The sequence below is a fragment of the Ictalurus furcatus genome, chromosome 3 (genome assembly GCF_023375685.1).
Source record: "Ictalurus furcatus strain D&B chromosome 3, Billie_1.0, whole genome shotgun sequence".
NCBI classification, from domain to species: domain Eukaryota; kingdom Metazoa; phylum Chordata; class Actinopteri; order Siluriformes; family Ictaluridae; genus Ictalurus; species Ictalurus furcatus.
In genome coordinates, this window is record NC_071257.1 from 17,854,989 (window position 1) to 17,876,727 (window position 21,739).

General features: G+C 37.5%; 2 protein-coding genes across 4 annotated transcripts; one reads left to right on the forward strand and one right to left on the reverse strand.

Annotated features, from left to right (window-relative positions):
* Positions 1 to 5,254: 5,254 nt before the first annotated feature.
* On the reverse strand, positions 5,255 to 13,630 carry LOC128605595 (creatine kinase B-type-like). Of its 2 annotated transcripts, none has more exons than XM_053621209.1 (9): positions 13,497 to 13,630; positions 12,101 to 12,218; positions 11,363 to 11,577; positions 10,096 to 10,250; positions 9,471 to 9,603; positions 8,473 to 8,644; positions 6,018 to 6,141; positions 5,716 to 5,905; positions 5,255 to 5,586 (listed from the first exon to the last, which is right to left on the reverse strand). In XM_053621209.1, exons 3-9 carry the CDS (start codon positions 11,574 to 11,576, stop codon positions 5,408 to 5,410), a joined length of 1,167 nt encoding a protein of 388 aa, XP_053477184.1. In that variant the 5' UTR covers position 11,577; positions 12,101 to 12,218; positions 13,497 to 13,630; the 3' UTR covers positions 5,255 to 5,407. The 2 variants fall into 2 exon arrangements, with proteins under 2 accessions (XP_053477184.1, XP_053477183.1); XM_053621208.1 differs by lacking the exon at positions 13,497 to 13,630 and adding an exon at positions 12,328 to 12,441.
* A 2,518-nt stretch (positions 13,631 to 16,148) lies between these two features.
* ipmka (inositol polyphosphate multikinase a) lies at positions 16,149 to 21,497 on the forward strand. 2 transcript variants are annotated; one of them, XM_053621206.1, is made up of 6 exons: positions 16,149 to 16,665; positions 17,753 to 17,838; positions 17,981 to 18,077; positions 19,225 to 19,397; positions 19,988 to 20,069; positions 20,219 to 21,497. In XM_053621206.1, the coding sequence occupies exons 1-6, from the start codon at positions 16,482 to 16,484 to the stop codon at positions 20,773 to 20,775; spliced, it is 1,179 nt and encodes a 392-aa protein (XP_053477181.1). In that variant the 5' UTR covers positions 16,149 to 16,481; the 3' UTR covers positions 20,776 to 21,497. The 2 variants fall into 2 exon arrangements, with proteins under 2 accessions (XP_053477181.1, XP_053477182.1); XM_053621207.1 differs by lacking the exon at positions 16,149 to 16,665 and having other exon boundaries at positions 17,702 to 17,900; positions 19,206 to 19,397; positions 20,219 to 21,496.
* The last annotated feature ends 242 nt before the right edge of the window (positions 21,498 to 21,739 follow it).

Genomic DNA, 21,739 nt, shown 5'->3' on the forward strand with positions numbered 1-21,739 from the left:
TGCCCTGAACTTTCATCTTCATCCTCATCTTCATCTGCAGTGTTCCTGTCTCCAGCCTCATCTTCCCTGTTATTCACTGTCATTCCGTGCATTGTAGGGTTAAATATCAAAAATCTAAAAGGTGTGCATCATACCTGACACCTAGTCAAACACTTTACAGTTGGTTTTGTGACGGTACATCATTCCCTTTAAATGCTATTGAGCTTTAAATTATGGTATATTTTGTGTGTAGACCCATTCGGTAGTGAAATTCATATCAAATTTGCATATGATTTAATAGCTTATTTTATTAAATATAAAAAATTTAAAAGGTGTACATCATACCTGACACCTAGTCGAACTGGTCATGAAATGGTCATGAATCAGTAAAGTTGCAATCATGTGAGCTATCGGCTTTTTGATTTAATTTATTTGTTTTATATTATTTATTTTTGTTCCCCTGTTAATAGTAAACGATTAAGAACCTTTTTTTTTCCTTTTCTTTTTGGGCTGTACAGGACTTCATCTGATTCCTCTGATAGTCATGATTGGTACACCTTAAGGGCTAAAACGTTTACTGGTAATGTAAATGTGCTAAATTATTTGGAGTTAGGCAGTTACCTGGCAGCAGCTAAATTGGATAATTATATAAATGAGCAGGTGTGGAGGTGTTCCTAATAAAGTGGTCGGTGAGTGTATATTGTAATAAGCAGGATGTCAGGGCTCCTAAAGTTAATTAGTATTAGACAGCCATTAGCCTGGGGCTAATTAATTAGATGACTTTGTTACCAGCCGTGTAGACATATCAACTATGTTTGTGATGGTTTTAGCTAGAATGAGTCATCCCCAAAATAACTGCACTCCTTTCTATATGAGTGCGTTGGACTTCTGAAACAGTAAAGGTGAGCATTAGCTTTGCGAAAATCGTTTGGACGTTTTCAGGTAACACTTTTGGCATCATTTGAAAAAGGTACATCTTTGGTATGTTGACATGCAAGCCATTTTTACATTTCAGATGGCTTTTTCCTAGCGAGTGCCACAGTGTGAGGTTCACTTACGCCATTAAACTCACCAGTGTCGTGTGTGAGTCAGTTACTGAGTCAAGGACTCTAGTTTTGAAATGACAGATGTGCATTTTAGTCTTTTAGTAGACCGTCTTATACAGTGTGACTATCTATTACACAGCTCGTACCAATAGTTATCATTAAATCAGTGGCCCCAGGCTTATAAAATGTATCATCACTAAGTAAACTGTGGTCTAGTACTTGAAGCTCAACAGAGGCTGTCTCAGGATGGTTTACCCTCATCTCTTGCTCTTTGTTTTCACTTTGCCTCTATCACTCATCTGTTCGTCTTCACTCACCAGCATATGTAGCTTATTTTTTGTTTTTGTTTGTTGTTTTGTTATTTTTATAGGGTATGCTAAACAATTTAGCAATTCTCATTACCAAGTTTTATTCTGTCCTTCCCATCCTCCTCTTCATCATCTTTCACCTTCTGGAAACATGGCTTTACAAAGGCTATTTGGCCTCTGCATTCTCTAATCGCTTACCATTCTTTTAAAATATTTTCGATATCATTACAAATCTTCTTTTTTTTTTTTTTTTTTGGTGCATATTCAGGAGAAGAAGCTATAAGGAGTTGTAGGAATGTACAGATGGAGAGTGTCTAGAGGAAGGGCTAATTAAAAACCACTCAACAATATTCTGTGTGAGTGTGTGTATGTACACTATATGGCTTCCGTGTATGTGTGTCAGGAAATGGTTCTGTGGAAGGGCTGTTTATTTTCACAGATACAGCAAACACACACTCTTACATGTGTAGAGCATAAACATGGTATATACTCTATGTGGCCAAAAAGTATGTGGACACCTGATAATCACATCTATATGAGCTTCAAATCCATGGGTGTTAATATGGAGTTGGCCCCCGTTTGCAGCTGTAACAGCCTCCACTCTTCTGGGAAGGCTTTCTACAGGATTTTGCTGTGTCAGTGGGAATTTATGTCCATTCAGTCAAAAGTGCATTCGTGAGGTCTGGCACTAATGTTGTACGAGAAGGCCTGGCTCGCAGTCGGCATTAATCCCAAAGCTGTTCAGTGGGGTTGAGGTCATGGCTCTGTGCAGGCCACTGGAGTTCCTCCACACACCAAACTCATCACACCATGTCTCAATGGACTTAGCTTTGTGCACAGGGGCAGTCATGCTGGAACAGGAAAAGGTCTTCCCCCAAAGTGTTGACAAAAAGTTGGAAGCATACAATTGTCTAAAATATTTTTGCATGTTGTAACATTATCATTAGCTTTCACCGCAATTAAGTGGCCTAGCCCAAACCCTGAAAAACAGACCATTATCCCTCCTCCTGCATCACTGTTGGCACTATGCATTTGAGTAGGTAGTGTTTTCCCGGCATCCACCATCAGACTGCTAGATAGTTAAGCATGATTCATCATTCTAGAGAACATGTTTCCATTGCTCTAGAGTCCAGTAGCAGCATGCTTTACAACACTCCATCCCACACTTGATCTGGCACATGGTGATCTTAGGTTTGTGTGCAGCTGCTTGGTCATGGAAACCCAGTTCATGAAGCTCCTGATGGACAGTTCTCGTGCTGATTTTGCTTCCAGGGGCAGTTAGGAATTCTGTGTGAGTGATGCAAGAGATGATAGCTGAATTATAATTATTTTAAAAAAAAATTATTTTTTTTTTTATAGAGCTTCAGCACTCGGAAGCACCACATACTTTTGGCCCCACAGTGTATATGTAAATAGGTTCCTCACAACATGCCTTTAGATCAGGCAACTCTCTCAACGTTATGAGAGAAGCATGGTAGCTCAGGAAAATTATGAATCTATTGTCAGAGATGTCCACTGCCATCTGATATATAGCTTCTGTACATTTGGATATTTTACTCTTCTTCCTTTTCACTTTCATTGCAATCCCTCCTCCTCTCATTTTCCTTTTTCCCCTGCTCTAACCAATGATGTTACACTTAGCTCAAATGTGCTTTCCTTCTTTCCTTCCTTTTTGTTTTCTAATCAAATAACTCAACTGAGTTTGAGAGAAGCGGGAGATTTGAGGGCACAAAGTGAGGAGTTTCTGAGATCCTCTACCCTCCACTTGGTTCATATATGTTTGATCTCTACCTCAATTGTGTCTGACTTGACCCATAGTGTATTATCACATCATGCTTGAATGGTCATTAATGGGGCCTGTGAGACCGTTGCACTTCTGGAAACAACTAGTACAGTCTCATTATGGTCATTTCAATTGCATGTGGCTTTTTATGTACTGGTGTGATTACTGTTTGTTTATTTTGTTATGTGGGCTGTTGTGGGGTTTTCATGCTTAAACAGTTGTGGGTTGCTGTCTAATATATGTATTTAATTTACTGTTCTGTGGATTTACTATCTCCCTTTCCCTTCAAACATTTAATATATCATTTATTACTAGAAGTAGGACTTGGGTGAAGATATATATATATATATATATATATATATATATATATATATATATATATATATATATATATAGTGTGTGTGTATTTAATTTCTTATAAAGTAAAATATAAAAACCCCACAATACCTTACACAATATTTTGGTTTTGGGGAGAAAAATAATATTGACTGATAAACTGATCAACTCATAACACGTAGCTCACTGAACAATAAAAATATATTTTAGTACTGAATGTTTCCTCCTTTTCTGTTAAATAATATAAGATTACACAAAATGTCACAGGAGACACTGATTTTTATTTTTTCCTAATTATTGTTTTGCTAGCCCATAATGTCATGATTATATTGTATAAAATGTCTGCAAACATTGCAAAAATAATTTTGCCATATCACCCAACCCAGCCCAACCAATCCTTTTTTCTTTCTTTTCCACCCATTTCTCTTTGCATATTCCCTTCTTACATTGTTCTTTCTTTCTCTCAGTCATCATGTACCTGGGGATCAGCAAAAAGATGAAGGGAAAGATGGAAAAGATGGGAAACCCCGCTCTCTCCGTTTCACCTGGAGTATGAACACCACCAGCAGCATGGAGCCAGCCGCCATCATGAACGAAATCTGCAAAGTTCTAGACGCCAACAACTGCGACTATGAACAGCATGAACACTTCCTGCTTCTCTGTGTCCATGGTGATGGACATGCTGACAGCCTTGTCCAGTGGGAGATGGAGGTCTGCAAACTGCCCCACCTCTCACTCAACGATGTCCGTTTTAAGAGGGTATCTGGGACATCAATCGCTTTTAAAACATTGCTTCTAAAGTTGCCAGTGAGCTCAAGCTATGAATGTCTATAATCTATTCATGTAGAAGAAAAATGAAACTTAAATCCTATATAGAGAAACAAAGCTGTACAATCACAAACGTAGCAGTTTGCAAAATGTATGGGTTTAACAAACCACTTACCCTATGTATTTCAAGTGTATAGACTTTAACATTGCTAAAAGCAATAATTTAAGTGTCACAAGTTGTTAAACACTGTAAAAGAAAATTTATTTGAATCTTTTGCTCAAGAATGTGCACGCCTAGGCACACACACTCTATATCCCTTACAGAGTGACAATGTCAAGATGTGGCATAAAAATGTAAAACCAGAGATTTTGAGAACACCAAGGTTTTGTGCTTGTACTTGAATGTGATCCAGCGACCCAGTTTGAGTTCACTTTCACTGTGTGAATGCTGCAAGACCGGAGTGAAAAGTTTTATTTATTTTATGCCCATTACCCATGTGTAAATAATGCACCTTTTGATTTTAATTATTACATTGTTGCCATTCCTCATACTCTCAAGAGCCCTAATATTTTAAAGAGCTACTTGTAATTGCTCACAGTTATGGATTCTATTAAATCAGCTGTGCATGACTGGCTTTATTTGCTAGCTTAAATTGTTCTTTCAGTCTACACTCATTACTCATTCATAAACAATCCTTTCTTCTAAAAAGTGCAGGGGTGTATCCCATAGTTGTGAATATAAAATACATAGCTTGACTTGGTTGTGGGAAGACAGACAAGCGCACTCAAAGCAAGAGTACACCGAGGGGATTGCCCAACATCGTCCCAGAATGACAAATGTTCTGAACACTTTAGATACCTTATGTTAAACAGTTGATAACGTGAATGCTGATTTATGATAAATACAATTGTGTTTGTTTTAGCTTTAACTTTAAAACAATTGCAGACAATAGTTAGATTTGATACCATTTAACAGGTCCATATGTTATGGCTTCAACCACTACAGATTTTTGAGACAATACAATAGACAAGTGTAAACTGCCAGAGCATTTAATTCATTTGTCACCATATTAAGGGCGTCTTAAATATAATATACATCATTTTATTAATCTCACAGGAGTGGGATGTGGTGGGGGGAATGAAGAGGGGAATTTTGGATGAGTGAGGTAGAAGGATAGTTGCTGGAGTTACTTTTGAACAGGTATGAGGTCATCAATGGCCTGGCCTTTCTCCAATTGCTTCTCCATCTCCACCAGCAGCTTGACTCCATCTACCACCATCTGAACGAGCTCCACCTCAGAGAAGCCCAGCCGGTCAGCATTAGAGATATCAAACACACCGCCCACTGCAGCAGTGTCCACACCACCTGACACATTGAATACAGCATTAGTGCAGGAACAGTCAACTTATATTCACTACCAACAGCTTATAGATGGCAGCACTGTGCTTCAGACAAACAGCTTGCTATCTTTTATGGGTCATTTGTAACATTTACCTGTTCCACGCTTCTGCAGACGTAATCTCTTGAGCACCTCCTCAAACTTTTTGTGCTTGCTCATATTCGGGAGTTTGACATGCACACCTCCACGTAACCCTGTACCCAGGTTAGACGGGCAGGTGAGGACATAGCCCAGGTGCTCGTTCCACATGAACGCATGTCCCTTGCTCTTAAACAGCTCCTCAATCTGAAAAGGGTACGAGACAATAAGCAGCAGTAATTTACAGCACAGTTCATTAGACTCACAGTTTCTCCTCAACAACTTTAAATCACTCTTGAAATGTTGATGAGCAGATTACCTTGGTGAGGCCTGTGCAGAAACGAGTAAACACTTCTTTCATGTTGCCACCTTTCTGCATGGAGATGACACGCAAGTGATCCTCCTCATTCACCCACACGAGGAATGTTTTGTTGACATTGTGCCTGACAAACATTAAAAGGAATGATTAGTTGATTGAACTTTTTTTTAAAGCCAGGGTCATCAAAAATGATCCTAGTCATGTGGTGTGAATAGTTCTTTGAATAGAGAAATGATATGAACATGACCACTAAACTGGAACAACAAGTTAGTACACAGTCTCCAGTGTAGAAGGGGCTACCAGAAGGCCAAGTAGTATTGCTAAGAACTTGAACAACTTTACTCAATTCATAAACGTAGCTCTAAAACTGTCAGCATAGCTCAAATGTCACTCCTGTGAATATGATTAGTGAATTGAACCATTCCCCCCCACAAGCACTATAAATGCCCAGTGGTATAAACCAGGGCTGCTGCCCTCAGTACCAGTAAGTACTACTGTTCACAGTGGCCAGGGAAGCAGCATTTCCTTTAGTTCATAAGTGTTAGCATCTATACTATTGGTAGAGGCATAGAATCCATGTAAACCCACTCTATTTGTCATGACACACATTAACTGTAAAGCACAATATTACCACTAACAAACATTTAATATCCACCACTCAGTGGCAATATTCAAATAGTATTATTAGTGTCTAATAGTACCTGCATCCTGTCAGTCCTATGTAAAGACAAACACACAAGCATACACACAGAAAAAGGTTGTTGCGCTTCACAAAATGGGAAGTGGCTATAAGAAAATAACACAAGCATTGAAAATGCCCATTTCCACCATCAGGGCAATAATTAAGAAGTTCCAGTCAACTGGAAATGTTATGAATCAACCTGCAATTGGATGAGTGTATTGTCTCAACACACTGAAAATGTTCGAGTGGCCAAAAAGTCTCCAAGGACCACAGCTGGAGAATTGCAGAAGTTAGTTGCATCTTGGGGTCAGAAAGTCTCCAAAACTACAATCTAAAGTCACCTACTTCACCACCAGTTGTTTGGAGGGGTTTTAAGGTGGGAGAGGAAAAAAAAAGAAAAAAGAAGCTTCTACTCGCATCTAAAAACATACTCAAGCATCTTCAGTTTGCCAGACACTACTGGAACTTCAAATGTGATTGGGTTCTATGGTCAGATGAAACCAAAATAGAGCTTTTTGGCAATAAACACCAGAGGTGGTTTTGCTGCACACAAAGAGGCAGCCATATGAAAAGTACCTCATGCCCATAGTTAAATATGGTGGTGGATCTTTAATGTTTTGGGCTGTTTTTCTGCCAGAGGACCTGGACATTTTGTTAGGATACACGGCATCATGGACGATCAAATATCAACAGATATTAAATGAAAACCCGACTGCCTCTCCAGAAAGCTTCAAATGGGTCGTGGTTGGATCTTCCAGCAGGACAATGATCCAAAACATACATCAAGATCAACACAAAAATAGAATACTGTCCAAAATGCCATCCCAGTCCGCCAACGTGAAACGCATAGAAAACCTGTGGGGTGAACTGAAGAGGAGAGCCCACCAAGGTGGACCTGGAAATTTGAAGGATCTGGAGAGATTCTGTATGGAGGAATGGTCTCAGATCCCTTGCCATGTATTCTCCAACCTCATCAGGCATTATAGGAGAAGACTCAGAGCTGTTATCTTGGCAAAGGGAGGTAGCACAAAGTATTGAAAAAGGATGTCAATAATTGTTGCACACTTTTTTTTTTTGATAAACCTGTTTTGTTTGCAATTGTTTGATATCCATGAGTGTTTTATTTATTTTTATTTTTTTAAACAAAAGCTTCAACAATAAAGACAAATTTCCACAGCCTTCTTTGCTCATATTTACCAAGGGTGCCAATATTAGTGGAGGGAACCGTGTGTGTAATGTAGCCATACATGTATATATATATATATATATATGTATGTATATATATATATATATATATATATATATATATATATATATATATATATATATGTGTGTGTGTGTGTGTGTGTGTGTATATATATATATATATATATATATATATAATATTTGTAAAAATTATTATATCTCATTTTGCAGCTCGTTGATAATTCTTTGCCTAAACAGAACTAAATATCTGATCGACTAATTATTATATTATATATATATTTTTATTTTTTAAACAGAGTCTGTATTCTCTGTAAACATGAGCCCTCAGTTTTATGAGCAATCAATGCACAATTTCATTAAAATGTAGGATTTTTTTTTTAAAGTACATTTTGAACTTAAATCTCACACGATCATACTTCCGTACATAAATGTAGAATTAAATACTAGGTGTGCGAAGATATGTTTATAGGATATAAAGCATATTAGTGTATGTTTTGGAAATTCTACCTTCCCATAAGTGGTGGAACCCCAGTACAAATGTTATTTTGTGGGTGCTCCAACACTTACCATATTCCCCTGGCATCAGGCCAATCACGGGCCATTCCAGAGGCCAACAGCAGGGGAGACACAGGCTTGTCAAAGAGGAAGTGGTCATCAATCAGCTGCTGCTGTTCTGCTTCTGACATATTTTTCAGAGAATAGTATTTCCCTTTCAGATCTCCACTCAGGGCACCTAAAGCTACAAAACAGACAGAAAAATTCAGCACATGGTAAATTTTAAACATTTCCCTTTTGCTATTATTACAGCAATGGGTATGCATTACTATCTTTTACAGCAACAACCTTTTAATAAGTAAGTAAGTAAGTAAATAAATAAATAAATAAATAATAAAAAATTATATTGGGAAAAGTAAGAGATTATACACATTCTGTAGCTTAATCACCACAACAGATTAAAAAAAAAGTTAGTTGCAAAAGATGTGGTTTATTATCCCCAATAAATACTGACATTTACTTTTTAGTCAGGTGGTTTCAGCTGTAAGCATCATTCATGACCACTTGGTAAATAAAGCTCCAAATACATAAAATTCACAGAAACCTGATTTGGTCTATGCAACATCTCAACTCAAGAGCATTGCAACAATCACAAGGGGAGAACTGGAAAAATAAATAAATAAATTTAAAACCCCCCCCGGCAACCACTGGGGTAGCAATCAGAAGCAAAGTGAAGGTTAAATTAGTAACTGATTGATGGTTGTGCCGGTTTTTAAAATGGGTCTTGGCATACCCATATGAATTTGTAGGTTTATGCTCAAAATGGTGCAATGTGTAAGAAAGTGGTGCATATGTACCATTAAAAATTTGAATCTAGCAGTTTGTTTATTCATAGAAATTTCAGATCAACAATGAAAGTAACTTGAATTAGTGCCACTATTTCCACATTTCATTCCTAGAAATTTGCTACAACCTCTGAAAGTTCTCAAATCATAACTTGCACCCTCAGCTCCCCCACATGCCCAGAAGATTGCCACTAGATGGAGTCCTGCCCTGCTGTAGAACTATACCTTCCACAGAGAGTTTTTCAACAGCTCTCCTCTCGCCACGACTGCAGTGTGGTGGCAGGCAAAATCCACGAATGCTCCGGCCTGTTCGCACACGAGAACTCAGCACATAGTTGGGATCCAGATCATCCCCACCCTTCACAAAAAAATTAATTAGCATGAATACTAATATAAATGTTTATATATTTTTTCGTTGGGGGGCGCTGTGCGAGTGGCAGAATGTTGCAGCAGCTCTGATCTTTTCGGCTAAGTTTTAGTATATTTCCCCCCACTCATGTATATAAACAAGGTGTTATACATCTGCACATATTCAAATTATACACATACATTGCGGTGTCCATAGTGTACATATTACCATTATTATTATTTTTTTTACTAATTTAATTCTTATTTTTCTATTCCTATTGTATATATATATTTTTAGATACTTTATTTCAATTCTATTCCTATTTAATGTGTATTCTTTCCTATCTGTTTTTTGTGTAATTGAGCTGCTGTAACGAAGGAATTTCCCCAGTGTGAGATCAATAAAGGTTATCTTATCTTATCTTACTTCAACTAGTAAAGCCTATAATCAAGAAGCTTGCACATACTGCATTAGCTGGCACACTGCAAGTCATAACTGTACCTTGAGGTTGGCTGGGTTCAGGTCAGTTTTGTGTTTATCAGTGGGTTTGTATCCACCATGTCTGTCCTTGATGACAGGGTCCAGCAGCTCCTTAAACACCTCATAGGTCTCCTCATCTCCCGCCACACAGCCCACAGTCATAATGAAGGGGTGGCCTAGGATGGAGAAATGGATAAAATCAGCTCTACGTGCAAATAGATGATGTTTCACTAAAGACAAACTAGAGTACACAAGGCACAATTACACCAGTATGAAAAATATTATGACTGGAAAAAACATTTTCTTGCTAATCTAATTTAAGCTTTCACTGGAAGAAAGAATAAAAAACAACAACCCTCTTCACTGAAGATGATATTCAGTCCTGGACTCTGATTCACTTCTTTTTGTGAAAACAGAAAGACTTATTCTAACCGGAGAGTGTTCTACCAGGATTATCTACCAGTTTGAATGGCTATGTATGGTGAAGCCACTGGGAGTGGAATGCTCATGGAGCTTCTTGTACACAATCCAGTGTCAAAACTTTGGCCCATATGGTTGCTGTGCTGGCTGAGGTCTGGGTATTCATCCTCAGCAGAGAGTTTATTGATGGTAAGAGCAATTTTTTTTTTTTTTGCTTGCTACACAACTACAAGACAAAACACAAGAACACAATCTAGGGAGAAGTCATCTGGAATTCATCTCACAATACAGAGTGTAATCATCCTGGATTCATAAAAAGTGTTTGTTACTATAACTCAATCAGATTTTATCTGCAACACTCTACTACAGGTTGGAGAGCCAAGACTAATAATAAGGCCTTTACTCTTGTATGTATGTATGTATGTATGTATTTATTTATTTATTTATTTATTTATTAACTCAGCCAGATTCCAGTACAGCATGCCTTTTATGTATTTAGTAGTTATAGATCTGTTATAGATCATCATCAATTTGTATTCACAATCTGAAACTGGTCTGGCTAAGCGTAGCTCTAAAACAAACTATTTGAAGTGTTCGGCCAACACGCCACCGGAGCAATCAACTTTAATATTAGAGTTGAATCTTTTTGGATTTTGTAATGCAAGACACTGGTTTCCAATTCCAGTAACTTTCCCTACTCCCTACACACCTGATACAGACCATGAAGATCTCGATCTATTGGGCTGAATCTGGTTTGTTGGGATAAAGGACCTAATAAGGGAGTTATGCACTCTTTATTAAACTGTGATGCTTTGGAGCAGATGGTTTCAGCTTTGTGTTCGGGTAAAAAACATTTAAACAGCTTTACCTGGGTTATCGACTCCAGTCTGAATCACATCATCCAGCGTGAAGCCACTCGGTGTCTGTTTGCTGCGCAGGCGCTCGTATAAATCAGGGGTGAGCACTTTGGCCATGTGGTTGTTGTGCTTGGTCAGGTCGGGATACTCTGCTTCAGACGAGTACTTAATCTTCAGCTGGTTGTGAGTGTTTCCGGAAGGCATGGTGGAGACTCCGGAACCCATACTAAAACACGTCAGTTTTTCCACACAAACCGGACAATACAATCATCCAAACAAAGACTTGGTTCTGTTTAATAAATAATGTCGACAGTTTACCGCTATAAAAATTCAACGCACATTACGAGGGTATAGCCTAATGTTCGTTTGTCAAAATAGAATAAACTTTGCTTGACTCAATAGATTATAAATAAAAACCCTATGAATGTATTGATTACACAGACGGCTGAATGATTGCGTGCTTATTAGATATCAAATACTCCTTACCGTAAAGTCAGATTAAACACGCATCCTGTAACATTTGGCCAGACGCAAAAAAAAACCCCAAAAAAAAACAAACAAAAAAAAACCCTCCCCGAATATTAAGGAGTGAATGCATTGTTAAACAAGCTGAAATGTACAGTCTGGATAAAGGATGATGGACGGCATGCTTTCTGTAAAGTCGTCTAGTCAAGTTAGAAATATGTAACTTCAAAGAAAAAAATGTGTGGTTTTAACACTTGGACATTAGGGCAGTTGTCTATACTTACGTTGCAGGATAAATTTGATGTTCAGTTTGTGAATACTTCTAGGAGTAAATGGGAAGCAGGAAAAGTTGCTCGCTGGCTCGCTGTAAACTGATAAACCAAGACCGCTACAGTGACCTTGCTGAAGAAAAAGAAAAAGAAAAAAGGAGTGATATTGTTCCAAATGAAGTGTAGTTTGATAATATTTTGTATGTTCTCAGTACAGTTACACAGTTTGTGTATAGACATACACTTTTTCCGTGTTAACCTTGTCCTCGAATGTTTCTTGGAACATAGAATTCGAATAACGGGTCTGGAACTGGCATAAAGTTGGTTTGACGTTGGACGTTCAATATTCACAGATATGCGGAAATTAAGGGACCGTCTCTAAAGTTACATACGACATTGATAAACACGATTCTAACTTCAATAACATTTGAAGGGAATGACTTACAGTCATTTAACCAACTGTAAAATGTTCGACTAGGTGTCAGGTACGACGCACACCTTTTAGATTTTTGATATTTAACAAAATCAGCTATTAAATCATATGTAAATTAGATATGAATTTCACTACCGAATGGGCTCATACACAAAATATACCATTATTTAAAGCTCAATAGCATTTGAAGTGAATGATGTACAGTCACATAACCAACTGTAAAATGTTCGACTAGGTATCAGGTATGACGCACACCTTTTAGATTTTTGAGATTTAACCCTACAATGCACTTTCACTAATTATTTCACTAATAGGACATCTATTTTTTTTAAGAAAACCATTCAATCCAGTACGGGTCATTTTGATCCCCTTTATGCATTCATGAAGGTTTTTTTAGTTCATGTATTGTAGGGTTGAATATCAAAAATCTAAAAGGTGTGCGTCATACCTGACACCCAGTCAAACATTTTACAGTTGGCTTCATGACTGTACATCATTCCCTTCAAATGCTATTGAACTTTAAATTATAGTATATTTTGTGTATGGGCCCATTTGGTAGTGAAATTCACATCTAATTTACATATGATTTAATAGCTTATTTTAAGAAATATCAAAAATCTAAAAGGTGTGTGTCATACCTGACACCTAGTCGAACATTTTACAGTTGGTTATATGACTGTAAGTCATTCCCTTAAAATGCTATTAAAGTTAGAAACGTGTTTAACAATGTCGTATGTAACTTTAGAGACGGTCCCTTTATTTCCTCATATCTGCAAATATCGAACGTCCAACGTCAAGCCAACTTTATGCCAGCATAGAAGACATTTCTGTGAACATTTCAGGTTTGTATCTGGTGCCCCATCAGAGATATTCGACTGAAAAGTGAGGGGAATAAAAAAAATTGCACTTTCTCGCCCCCATAAAAAAGTAAGAGAGGTCTCAAACCTGAAATGCTCTGCATGCATACTGCATACTTACCTAGTAACCCCCTAAACAAATTGAGAGGCTTCTCACTGCAGAGCTAAATGGTTAGAGCTGTCTATCTCCCCATCTATGGATCTATTAAAGCGCCACTTATTTCGCCACCTGCTGGCTATTAACGTTAATGCAAGCCCTTCGTTAGATCAAACTTTGTCTAATGGGGAAAAATGTTTATTGTTGATGCGCGAAGGTTAGGTCAAAGTAACCACAAGGCTGGCATGGAACTGAAGATTCTGGCATAGGTAATATTGCCTTACCTTAAAAAAATAAAAAAATAAATAAATAAAAAAAATCAGGATTTTCCTGCATTGTTTCTGTGACAAACGGCATGACTAGACAATCTGTGCACCCCTGTCTTCTCTCCCCCCCCCCAGATTACAGCTATATAGGTTATTTGTGAATTTACCTCAATCATATGTGATTAATTAATGTAATAAACTATGCTCCTAATATGCTCTTTGCTTTTAAACATGGGAACTGAGTTGCCCTTGCAGGTGCGATAAGAAAGGAAATAAAATAAAATAATCATTTATCTGCTTGTCTTATCTCGTTTGTTCCTTTTAAATCTACAATGGGTCTCCACCTCAAGAAAGAAAAACAAATGCATTTAAAAATACAGTGTAGTTGTGAATATAATTTAAATGGAATATGTGAATATAATTTTGAATGGACTCAGTCCACATTTGATTGTCTTAATCAAATGGTAATAAGTAATAATAAACCTGTCCAGTAGTCTGAAACCAGCCACGTGTCACACTAAAGAAAAAGTGTGGTCTGAGACAGGTAGCAAGGCAACCACTCCATGAACATTTGTTAGTAGACTGGGAGTGTTACTTAATTTACAATTTATTAGTTATATACTCAACTGCCCTCAAGTGTTGCTGAATTTATTTTATTTCTATTAACCTTTATTAGCAAAATGTACAGCTAACATAAAAATCAATCTTCAGTCTAGGAAAAAATGCAAAGTAAGATATAATACATAAATTTTATTTTAGTACATTAGGTTTCAAGAACACTTTTTTCCACAAAACTTTAATGGGTTAAAAAAAAAAAACCAAGACATTTAACAAAACCTAAAACTGCAAGAGAAAACAATATTTACACAGATCTACCCCACTAATCAGCTTGGTAGAGGTGAGGGTTGTGCAGGCAAGAAACACTGATATTTCTTTTATTGTATATTTCCTGCATGAAAAACTCAGTGTCCTCTAGTCTCTCGAAGGTGAAAAGGAAAGGAGCTGAAATTTCAGTTACCCTTTGCCTGTGTTTTCTGTTAATGTGAACCAAGTCAGTTAATGTGAACAGCAAGTCCCTTTTATGTATTTGAATGCCACAGTGTGTGCAAGTCACCCTGACTTACTACCGGACACGTAATCCTACTACTGACGATGGTGCTGCTGGGGATGGAGGTACTTCTGTTGAGGATGGAGGTGGAGTTGTTAAATGTTTAATCAGAGTATCCCTTCTGATTACTGTTGACATGCAGTAGCAGCAGTGAAAATGTGCTGTTTATCTGCAGCCTAGATCGCACTTCATGATGACAAAATCTAAAATGTAGAAAGAACAACTTTGATCAATTGTCTTGTTTACAATGTTTTGTACAGTGTAGTGCCCCTGTAGTGGTTTTGGGGTGAAGCACCTTGCTAAATAAAGGCCGTGATGGGGGACCTTCTAAAATGCTTAACATGGCTTAATGTACTAAAACAATGACCATTTTTCTCTCACATTTCTCTTGTCATAAACAATATCTACCGCTAAGACAAAGGTACCGTGATCCAAGTGAAAAGACAATATTTTTACGTTAAGTGTTTTCGCCCCCTTAGAAACTGTTACAAAGAAAACACTTAATGTCGCTTAATGGACTAAGACAGTGATAATGGAGGACCAAATTTAGTACACACCTTATTAATATAGCATAGGATAGCATATTTTTATTTATAATGGTTTTCTGTGGAGGAGAACATGTTTATCATGAAACTTTGAACATTGCGTTCATATTCTGGATGCAACTGCTTGCCTGCACATAGTATGCTTTATTAATACAGTAAGGTGTAGACTGAATTTGATCTTTTAACATCAGTCAGTACATTCTTTATAATGGTTTTCTAAGGGGGAGAAAATGCTTAACATAAAAACATTGTCTTTCCACTTGGATTACAGTGGTTGTCTTAGCAGTAGATAGTGTTTATGGTAAGAGAAATATGAGAGAAATTGGTAATCCCTGGTCGATGTTTTAGTACATTAAGACACGTTAAGCGTTCTAGAATGTCCCCATGACCAGCTGACCATATTTAGCCCAAAAACAACATCCATGGACGTCTGGCTCTTGGTGGGCTGTGAATTAGCCGTTACTATAGAAATGGTAGTGTATTAGAATGAGTGCATTATGTGATTTGAGTTACAGCCAGCATTAATGTCAGAGCTGCTGCTGTAGAAAAAAGTCAACACCTTCTGACCAATCAGATTCAAGAATGTGGTATAAAATGAAACTCCACCATTTCACATTTGTCACTCACGGTTCAGTTGATATAACTTTGACATATGGTGACATTTTCTCTTCTTGCGTACATGTATGAAAACGAATTGTTCCTCATTCAAAATAACTATCAGGACTGGTTGTGTACCTCAGTGAAACTCGAGCCAAAGGTTAAGGACAGCCATGTTCCTCAGGCAGAATTATACAGCAGTTGGGCGTGAAGTATGAGTGGCACAGTTAGCTAACACCGTGTGCAGTGACGAGAGATTATTAATGAACTTTAGCGCACAGGACAGTTGTGGTGTGGCCGCTTTGCTTTTACTAGGAAGTGGGATGTGGTGGCACAGATTCAGAGCTGTTTGTAGGAATCTGTGTAGCTATAAATCTTTAGTGGGACATCGGTCAAAGTAGTTATTTCTTATCTATACTACCAGACATCCGCGAGAGGTATGTGACTCCGCGGTAACGTGAAGTACAGAGTTAAATAAGATGATTATGAGGTGATGTTAGAGCCGGAGCTCAGAATGTCTACAGTGGATCGAGTATTAAAATCATATCTAACCGGCGGTGATGGAGAGCAAAATGAAACCGCTGCAGAATGGAAGAGCAGGAAAGCAGAGCGCGCGCGGGCTCCAGTGCCGCTCTCTCATCAGGTGGCTGGACACAAGTACGGCATCCATAAAGTCGGTCAGTTAACCCTTTAATCTCTTGGTTATTGTTTAGTTATTCATCTTAAACCACATGCGTGATTATACTGCGTTTTGTTCAGTAACCATACAGTACAGAACGCCTCCACTTTAACGCTTTCATGCATAAATTATTTATATGCATATCCAGAATCCTTAGACACTATCGTGCTTATTAGTTTTTGTTTTTTAAATTATTATTATTATTATTATTATTATTATTATTATTATTATTAGTAGTAGTAGTAGTAGTAGTGAAGATTGAGCAAATAGTCTAGAGCTACAGGGGTTTATTTACATTAATTTACATGAATGGTCTCAAGTGATTTGGAAGTGATTTAACATATTATTTCCTAATTTTCCTAAAATATAAAAATAGAGCCTTAAATTGATCCATGAGTGTGCAGACTATGCTAGGGTTAACAGCTTTAATACACTCCCTTAAAATGTCAATTTAGGAGCCTCAGAGTTTACAAATGTGTGAACAGTTGGTCTCACAATTCTTCTGAAACTACTACCTTCTTAAAATTTCTTAATTGTGTTTTATTTTCATTTTGTGTGTCTGTAAAACAGAGGTAGCAGCGTTAACTAGTGGGATAGTTTAAAAGCAACTGAGAAGCACACTGTAAATTGGATTCAATTAATAATTCACAGTGATGTGTGTGTGTGTGTGTGTGTGTGTGTGTGTGTGTGTGTGTGTGTGTGTAGGACACTAGAGACAGAAAATGCAGAATGACCCATGCTGTATTTCCAATCATATATATTTCAATGGCCTTATCCACATAATTTTCAATTAGTTTTTTCCACTGGGAGAAAAATGTCGCGATACAATAACAAACCCCAACCTCAAGATTTCTGTTTACAGGGTATACATTTCCATTTGTCTATGAGATCCTTCGTACACAGTATTTAACCTCTGAAAACTGTAAAATCATTTAGTTGTTGTTGTTTTTACTCCATTATAATGTTATAAAATAAATATAGTTTTACCTTAGGCCCAGCTTGGATTTCATGATTATCAAGAGTTTCCTGATGCAGGTTTTTGTGTGTGTGTGTGTGTGTGTGTGTGTGTGTGTGTAATTGCTCAGGTATCCTACAACACTTTGATGGCACTGTACTCAAACAGCTGCAGCCTCCACCCAGAGGCCCATGTGAGATGCACTTTTACACACAGGTATAATCCACCACTCAAAACCTGACAATGCAGCAGCAGTTGGACAGTTCACCAAATCCTTGGTACACACATACACCTATTTGTTTGCTCAAAATTTGTATTGGTTACTCAAGGTCAGCACTTATCTGAATGTGTTTTTTAGGTGTTTGCTCAAGAATGTAAAGATCCACACCTACTGGCCTTACAACAACACCTACCCAAATACTATGGCACATGGTCAACTCCAAATAAACCAAATGGTGAGATAGGATATACCTGTCCAGTAATTACCTATTTAAAATCTGAACCTAATTATATAATTTCAGTGGTCACCATCAAGATGAGGGTTACTAAATCTGGTTTGGGATGTTCAAAAAGCACATATGCGTGTTATGGTCAGGTGTCTACCAACCTTTGGCCATAAACAACAGCTCCAATTGGCAACATATTTTTGCCTAAGTTTGCTTTGCTTTAGGTCATATTATAGACTGCAAATTAATGTTGATGTGTGACTAATGACTGATTTTCTGAAGTTATTCCTCAATAAATAATTGTTTCATTGGTTAATTATTTATATTGGTGTCTCCTCTAAGTGAATGTGCAATGTTTACATAGTTGACATCATGTCCAACAGGAACAGGATGCAGTGGTAGTAGCCCTGTTTTATCTGAGAAGGGATTGGAATGTAAGCTGAAAAGGGACATTATCATTAGAGTATATTCCTTGACATATCTATGAGTCAATGTTTGAGTGAGCATTTAAAGATTAGAGAGAGAGAGAAAGAGAAAGATATATATATATATATATATATATATATATATATATATATATATATATATATATATATATATAGATAGATAGATAGATAGAGAGAGAGAGAGAGAGAGAGAGAGAAGGGAATGTAATTATAGGGTAGTTGTACTCAGTCTTGAACTCTTGTGCATATATGTTAATGGATAACTTTTGGCCAACTTTGAACTTTAAACCATCCCAGTTATAGCACACAATAAAGCACTTTGTCATGGAGACTTTAATCAGTTGATTGTGTTGTGGATTGGCTTGCCACTGACTACTAACTTGACTGAAAAGAACTGAGTTGTTATAAAGTCTTATCAGAGTCTCTCAGCAGAGAAGCTGCAGCCGGCCCTCTGAAACTAAAAAGGGTTAACACAAATTTAACACATTTACACATAAAGGACTAGGTTTACTGCTCATGTTAAACAAGAATTATTGTAAGTAATAACTCTAAGTCAGAGTTGTGCAAATGCCATTCTGTTACTGTGTTGCTGGGTCACTCTGCATGACACTTTTGCTCAGTAACTAAGCACACAGTTAATCATACCACACTCAAATTTGTTTATGCACCAAATCTGTGAAAACATTCTCAGCCTCTATGCATTTTCTTAGAGCTGTATTTGAAGCTGGAGGATGTGGCTGGGAGGTTTGCATGTCCATGCATCATGGATGTGAAGATTGGGAGGAAGAGCTATGATCCCTTTGCCTCACACGAGAAACAAGAAGAGCAGATTAGAAAGTATCCTCTAATGGAAGAGATTGGGTTCTTGATTCTAGGAATGAGGGTGAGACTGTGTGTGTTTTCCATATCTAATCTTCATGGACATGTTCATTATTTACATTATTTGCTACCGAATATTTGCTAATCTATTTTTGCTCCTTACGTATTTTTTGTCTTATGGTCAGTCATTAACTTTCCAAATGGTCACTGGAGCTGTCAACATGTTGGTAAACATAACATTTCATAAAAAATAAACTAAAAATGATTAAAACAGCACTTTAAATGTTTTGGCATAGCAATTGTAAGACCTGCCCTTTGATGGACTGGCATTCCATCAAGCATGAATCTTGATGGAATCAAGATACATACCCTGTCTTGTATAAACATTGTCTGATTTGATGAACCATGATTTATTCTTGATGTAGCTCAGAGTAATATACAAAGTTTCCAATGGATCAGGATTGGTCATCAGCTGTGCAAGCAAAGTGTGTCTGGTGCTGTAGGAAGTGAAACCCGTTGATATTCAAAATGATGAATGATGTATTAGTTGTTACCAAAACAACAACTAGCAGTGCAAACATATGTCATTCATGCAATGTCCACTGATGTTGAAGTGTCTCTTTCAGTCTTCATGTCTCCTTTTCTCATTTTCAGGTTTACCAAGTAGATTCAGGAAGCTATATTAGTCAAGAACAGTCCTATGGACGCAGCCTGACAAAGAAAACACTCAAAACTGGTATGAATGAGACCTTGAATACTTCTTTGCTTGGTTGCAAAGAAAAAAACAACAAGTTGCTCACATTTGACACAGTTGATGGAAATAATACAACATTCCAATTGTTTCTGTGCAGATATTAAGTACAGTGTTCTGCTTTTCCTTTGCAGGATTAGCTAGATTTTTCCATAATGGAGAGGAGCTAAGAAAAGATGCCATTTCTCTTAGCATCCATAAAATCCGTGACATACTGCACTGGTTTGAGGGCCAGAAACAGCTCCACTTCTATGCTAGCTCTCTGTTGTTTGTGTATGAGGGCTCTTTTCACATAGCCAATACAAAGAACAGAACTGAAGGTCTGACAAGACAGAATGATAAAGCTGGGCCAGAGAACAAAACTAATGTTCACGTCACTAGCTCAAAGTTGAAGAGCTCCTGCGGGCAGGTAAACTGTAGTAGCATTCTCGAAGCCATTCACTATGTGAGGAAAGTGAATGGGTTTGGGTCTCACTCTCTACATCACCAGGCTAAGGGAATGACGGCTGACCTGGACTCAAAAACAAACAATGTGGTTGAAGACAAGAGCTCAAATGAAGGGAAAGAGGAAAATGTGGAGGTCAGGATGATTGATTTTGCCCATGTGTTTCCCAGTGACAGCTCAGATGATGGCTACATATATGGACTGAGGAGCCTCCTCTTTGTTCTGGAGCAGATCCTCCAAGACTGACTTCCTTCTTCAAGATTAAGGCAATTTATATGGCTTGGATAACTCAAAACTACCATAGACTTTTTTTTTCTATCCTATGTTTATCAAAGTTCATCTTATAAGGATGTAGAAATACTGAGGTGGAGTCAGTCATCTATTATATAATGAATGATACATTAGATAAACTTTGTAGCTGCTTATAATCAGACACCACTGGTGCTGGTGCTAGAATACAGGAGGGAAGATGTTCAGTGTAGATGTTTTTACTCTAAATCACCAAATGTCCTGGAAATCACCCCCCAAAAACAGCTGAATGTAAGTGGCACTGAATGTAATTTAAATATATTCAAAAAATAACTGGAAGATCAAAACCAGACTTCTCTAGAGCACAGCTCTGATGTGAACATTAGAAAACCTTAAAACGGGAAAGCATTAAATTCTTTCTAACCGTTAGACTTTTGCTGTTGCTTATTCTTTGTACTGTATTTCACCACAAATGTTAGTTTATAAACTCAATAAATGCATGTCTATATTAGGAACGAGGTGTGTATTTTTAATATCACTTTAGGTGATGATTCTTTTGCCTCAGTTAATACAATTTCATACTATTTTGATAAGTGATCTGACTTCATGTATTAATTTTGTCCACATTCATTATTTGTGTTGATGTAATTCTTGGTAGGATCACTTGGTGGCATCAGACTCCCTTGCTTGACTACTTAATGGGTTACACAAAGTAAAAACCATGAATCTTGGCAAAACTGGGGGGGGGGGGGGGGGGTCTTTTTTTTTGTCATATTAAAATTTCAGAACCCCAATCTCAATCATTCACAAATGGGTCAAGAGCTATAATTTTGTGTGTGTGTGTGTGTGTGTGTGCGTGTGTGTGTGTGTGTGTGTGTGTTACACTCTCAAGGTATTAAAACCCAAATGTTATCATTATTCAGGGCCTGAGTGACAGCTCACTGCCATTGTTATGACAGCA

Coding starts and splice junctions, on each gene's coding strand:
- ipmka (XM_053621206.1), top strand. CDS start 16,482: ATGTTAGAGCCGGAGCTCAGAATGTCTACAGTGGATCGAGTATTAAAA. Junction 19,398..19,987: donor TCTTGATTCTAGGAATGAGG/GTGAGACTGTGT, acceptor TCTCATTTTCAG/GTTTACCAAGTAGATTCAGG. Junction 20,070..20,218: donor AAAGAAAACACTCAAAACTG/GTATGAATGAGA, acceptor TTTCCTTTGCAG/GATTAGCTAGATTTTTCCAT.
- LOC128605595 (XM_053621209.1), bottom strand. CDS start 11,576: ATGGGTTCCGGAGTCTCCACCATGCCTTCCGGAAACACTCACAACCAG. Junction 9,604..10,095: donor TGAACCCAGCCAACCTCAAG/GTACAGTTATGA, acceptor TTTTTTGTGAAG/GGTGGGGATGATCTGGATCC. Junction 5,906..6,017: donor TCTGCACAGGCCTCACCAAG/GTAATCTGCTCA, acceptor TACCCTTTTCAG/ATTGAGGAGCTGTTTAAGAG.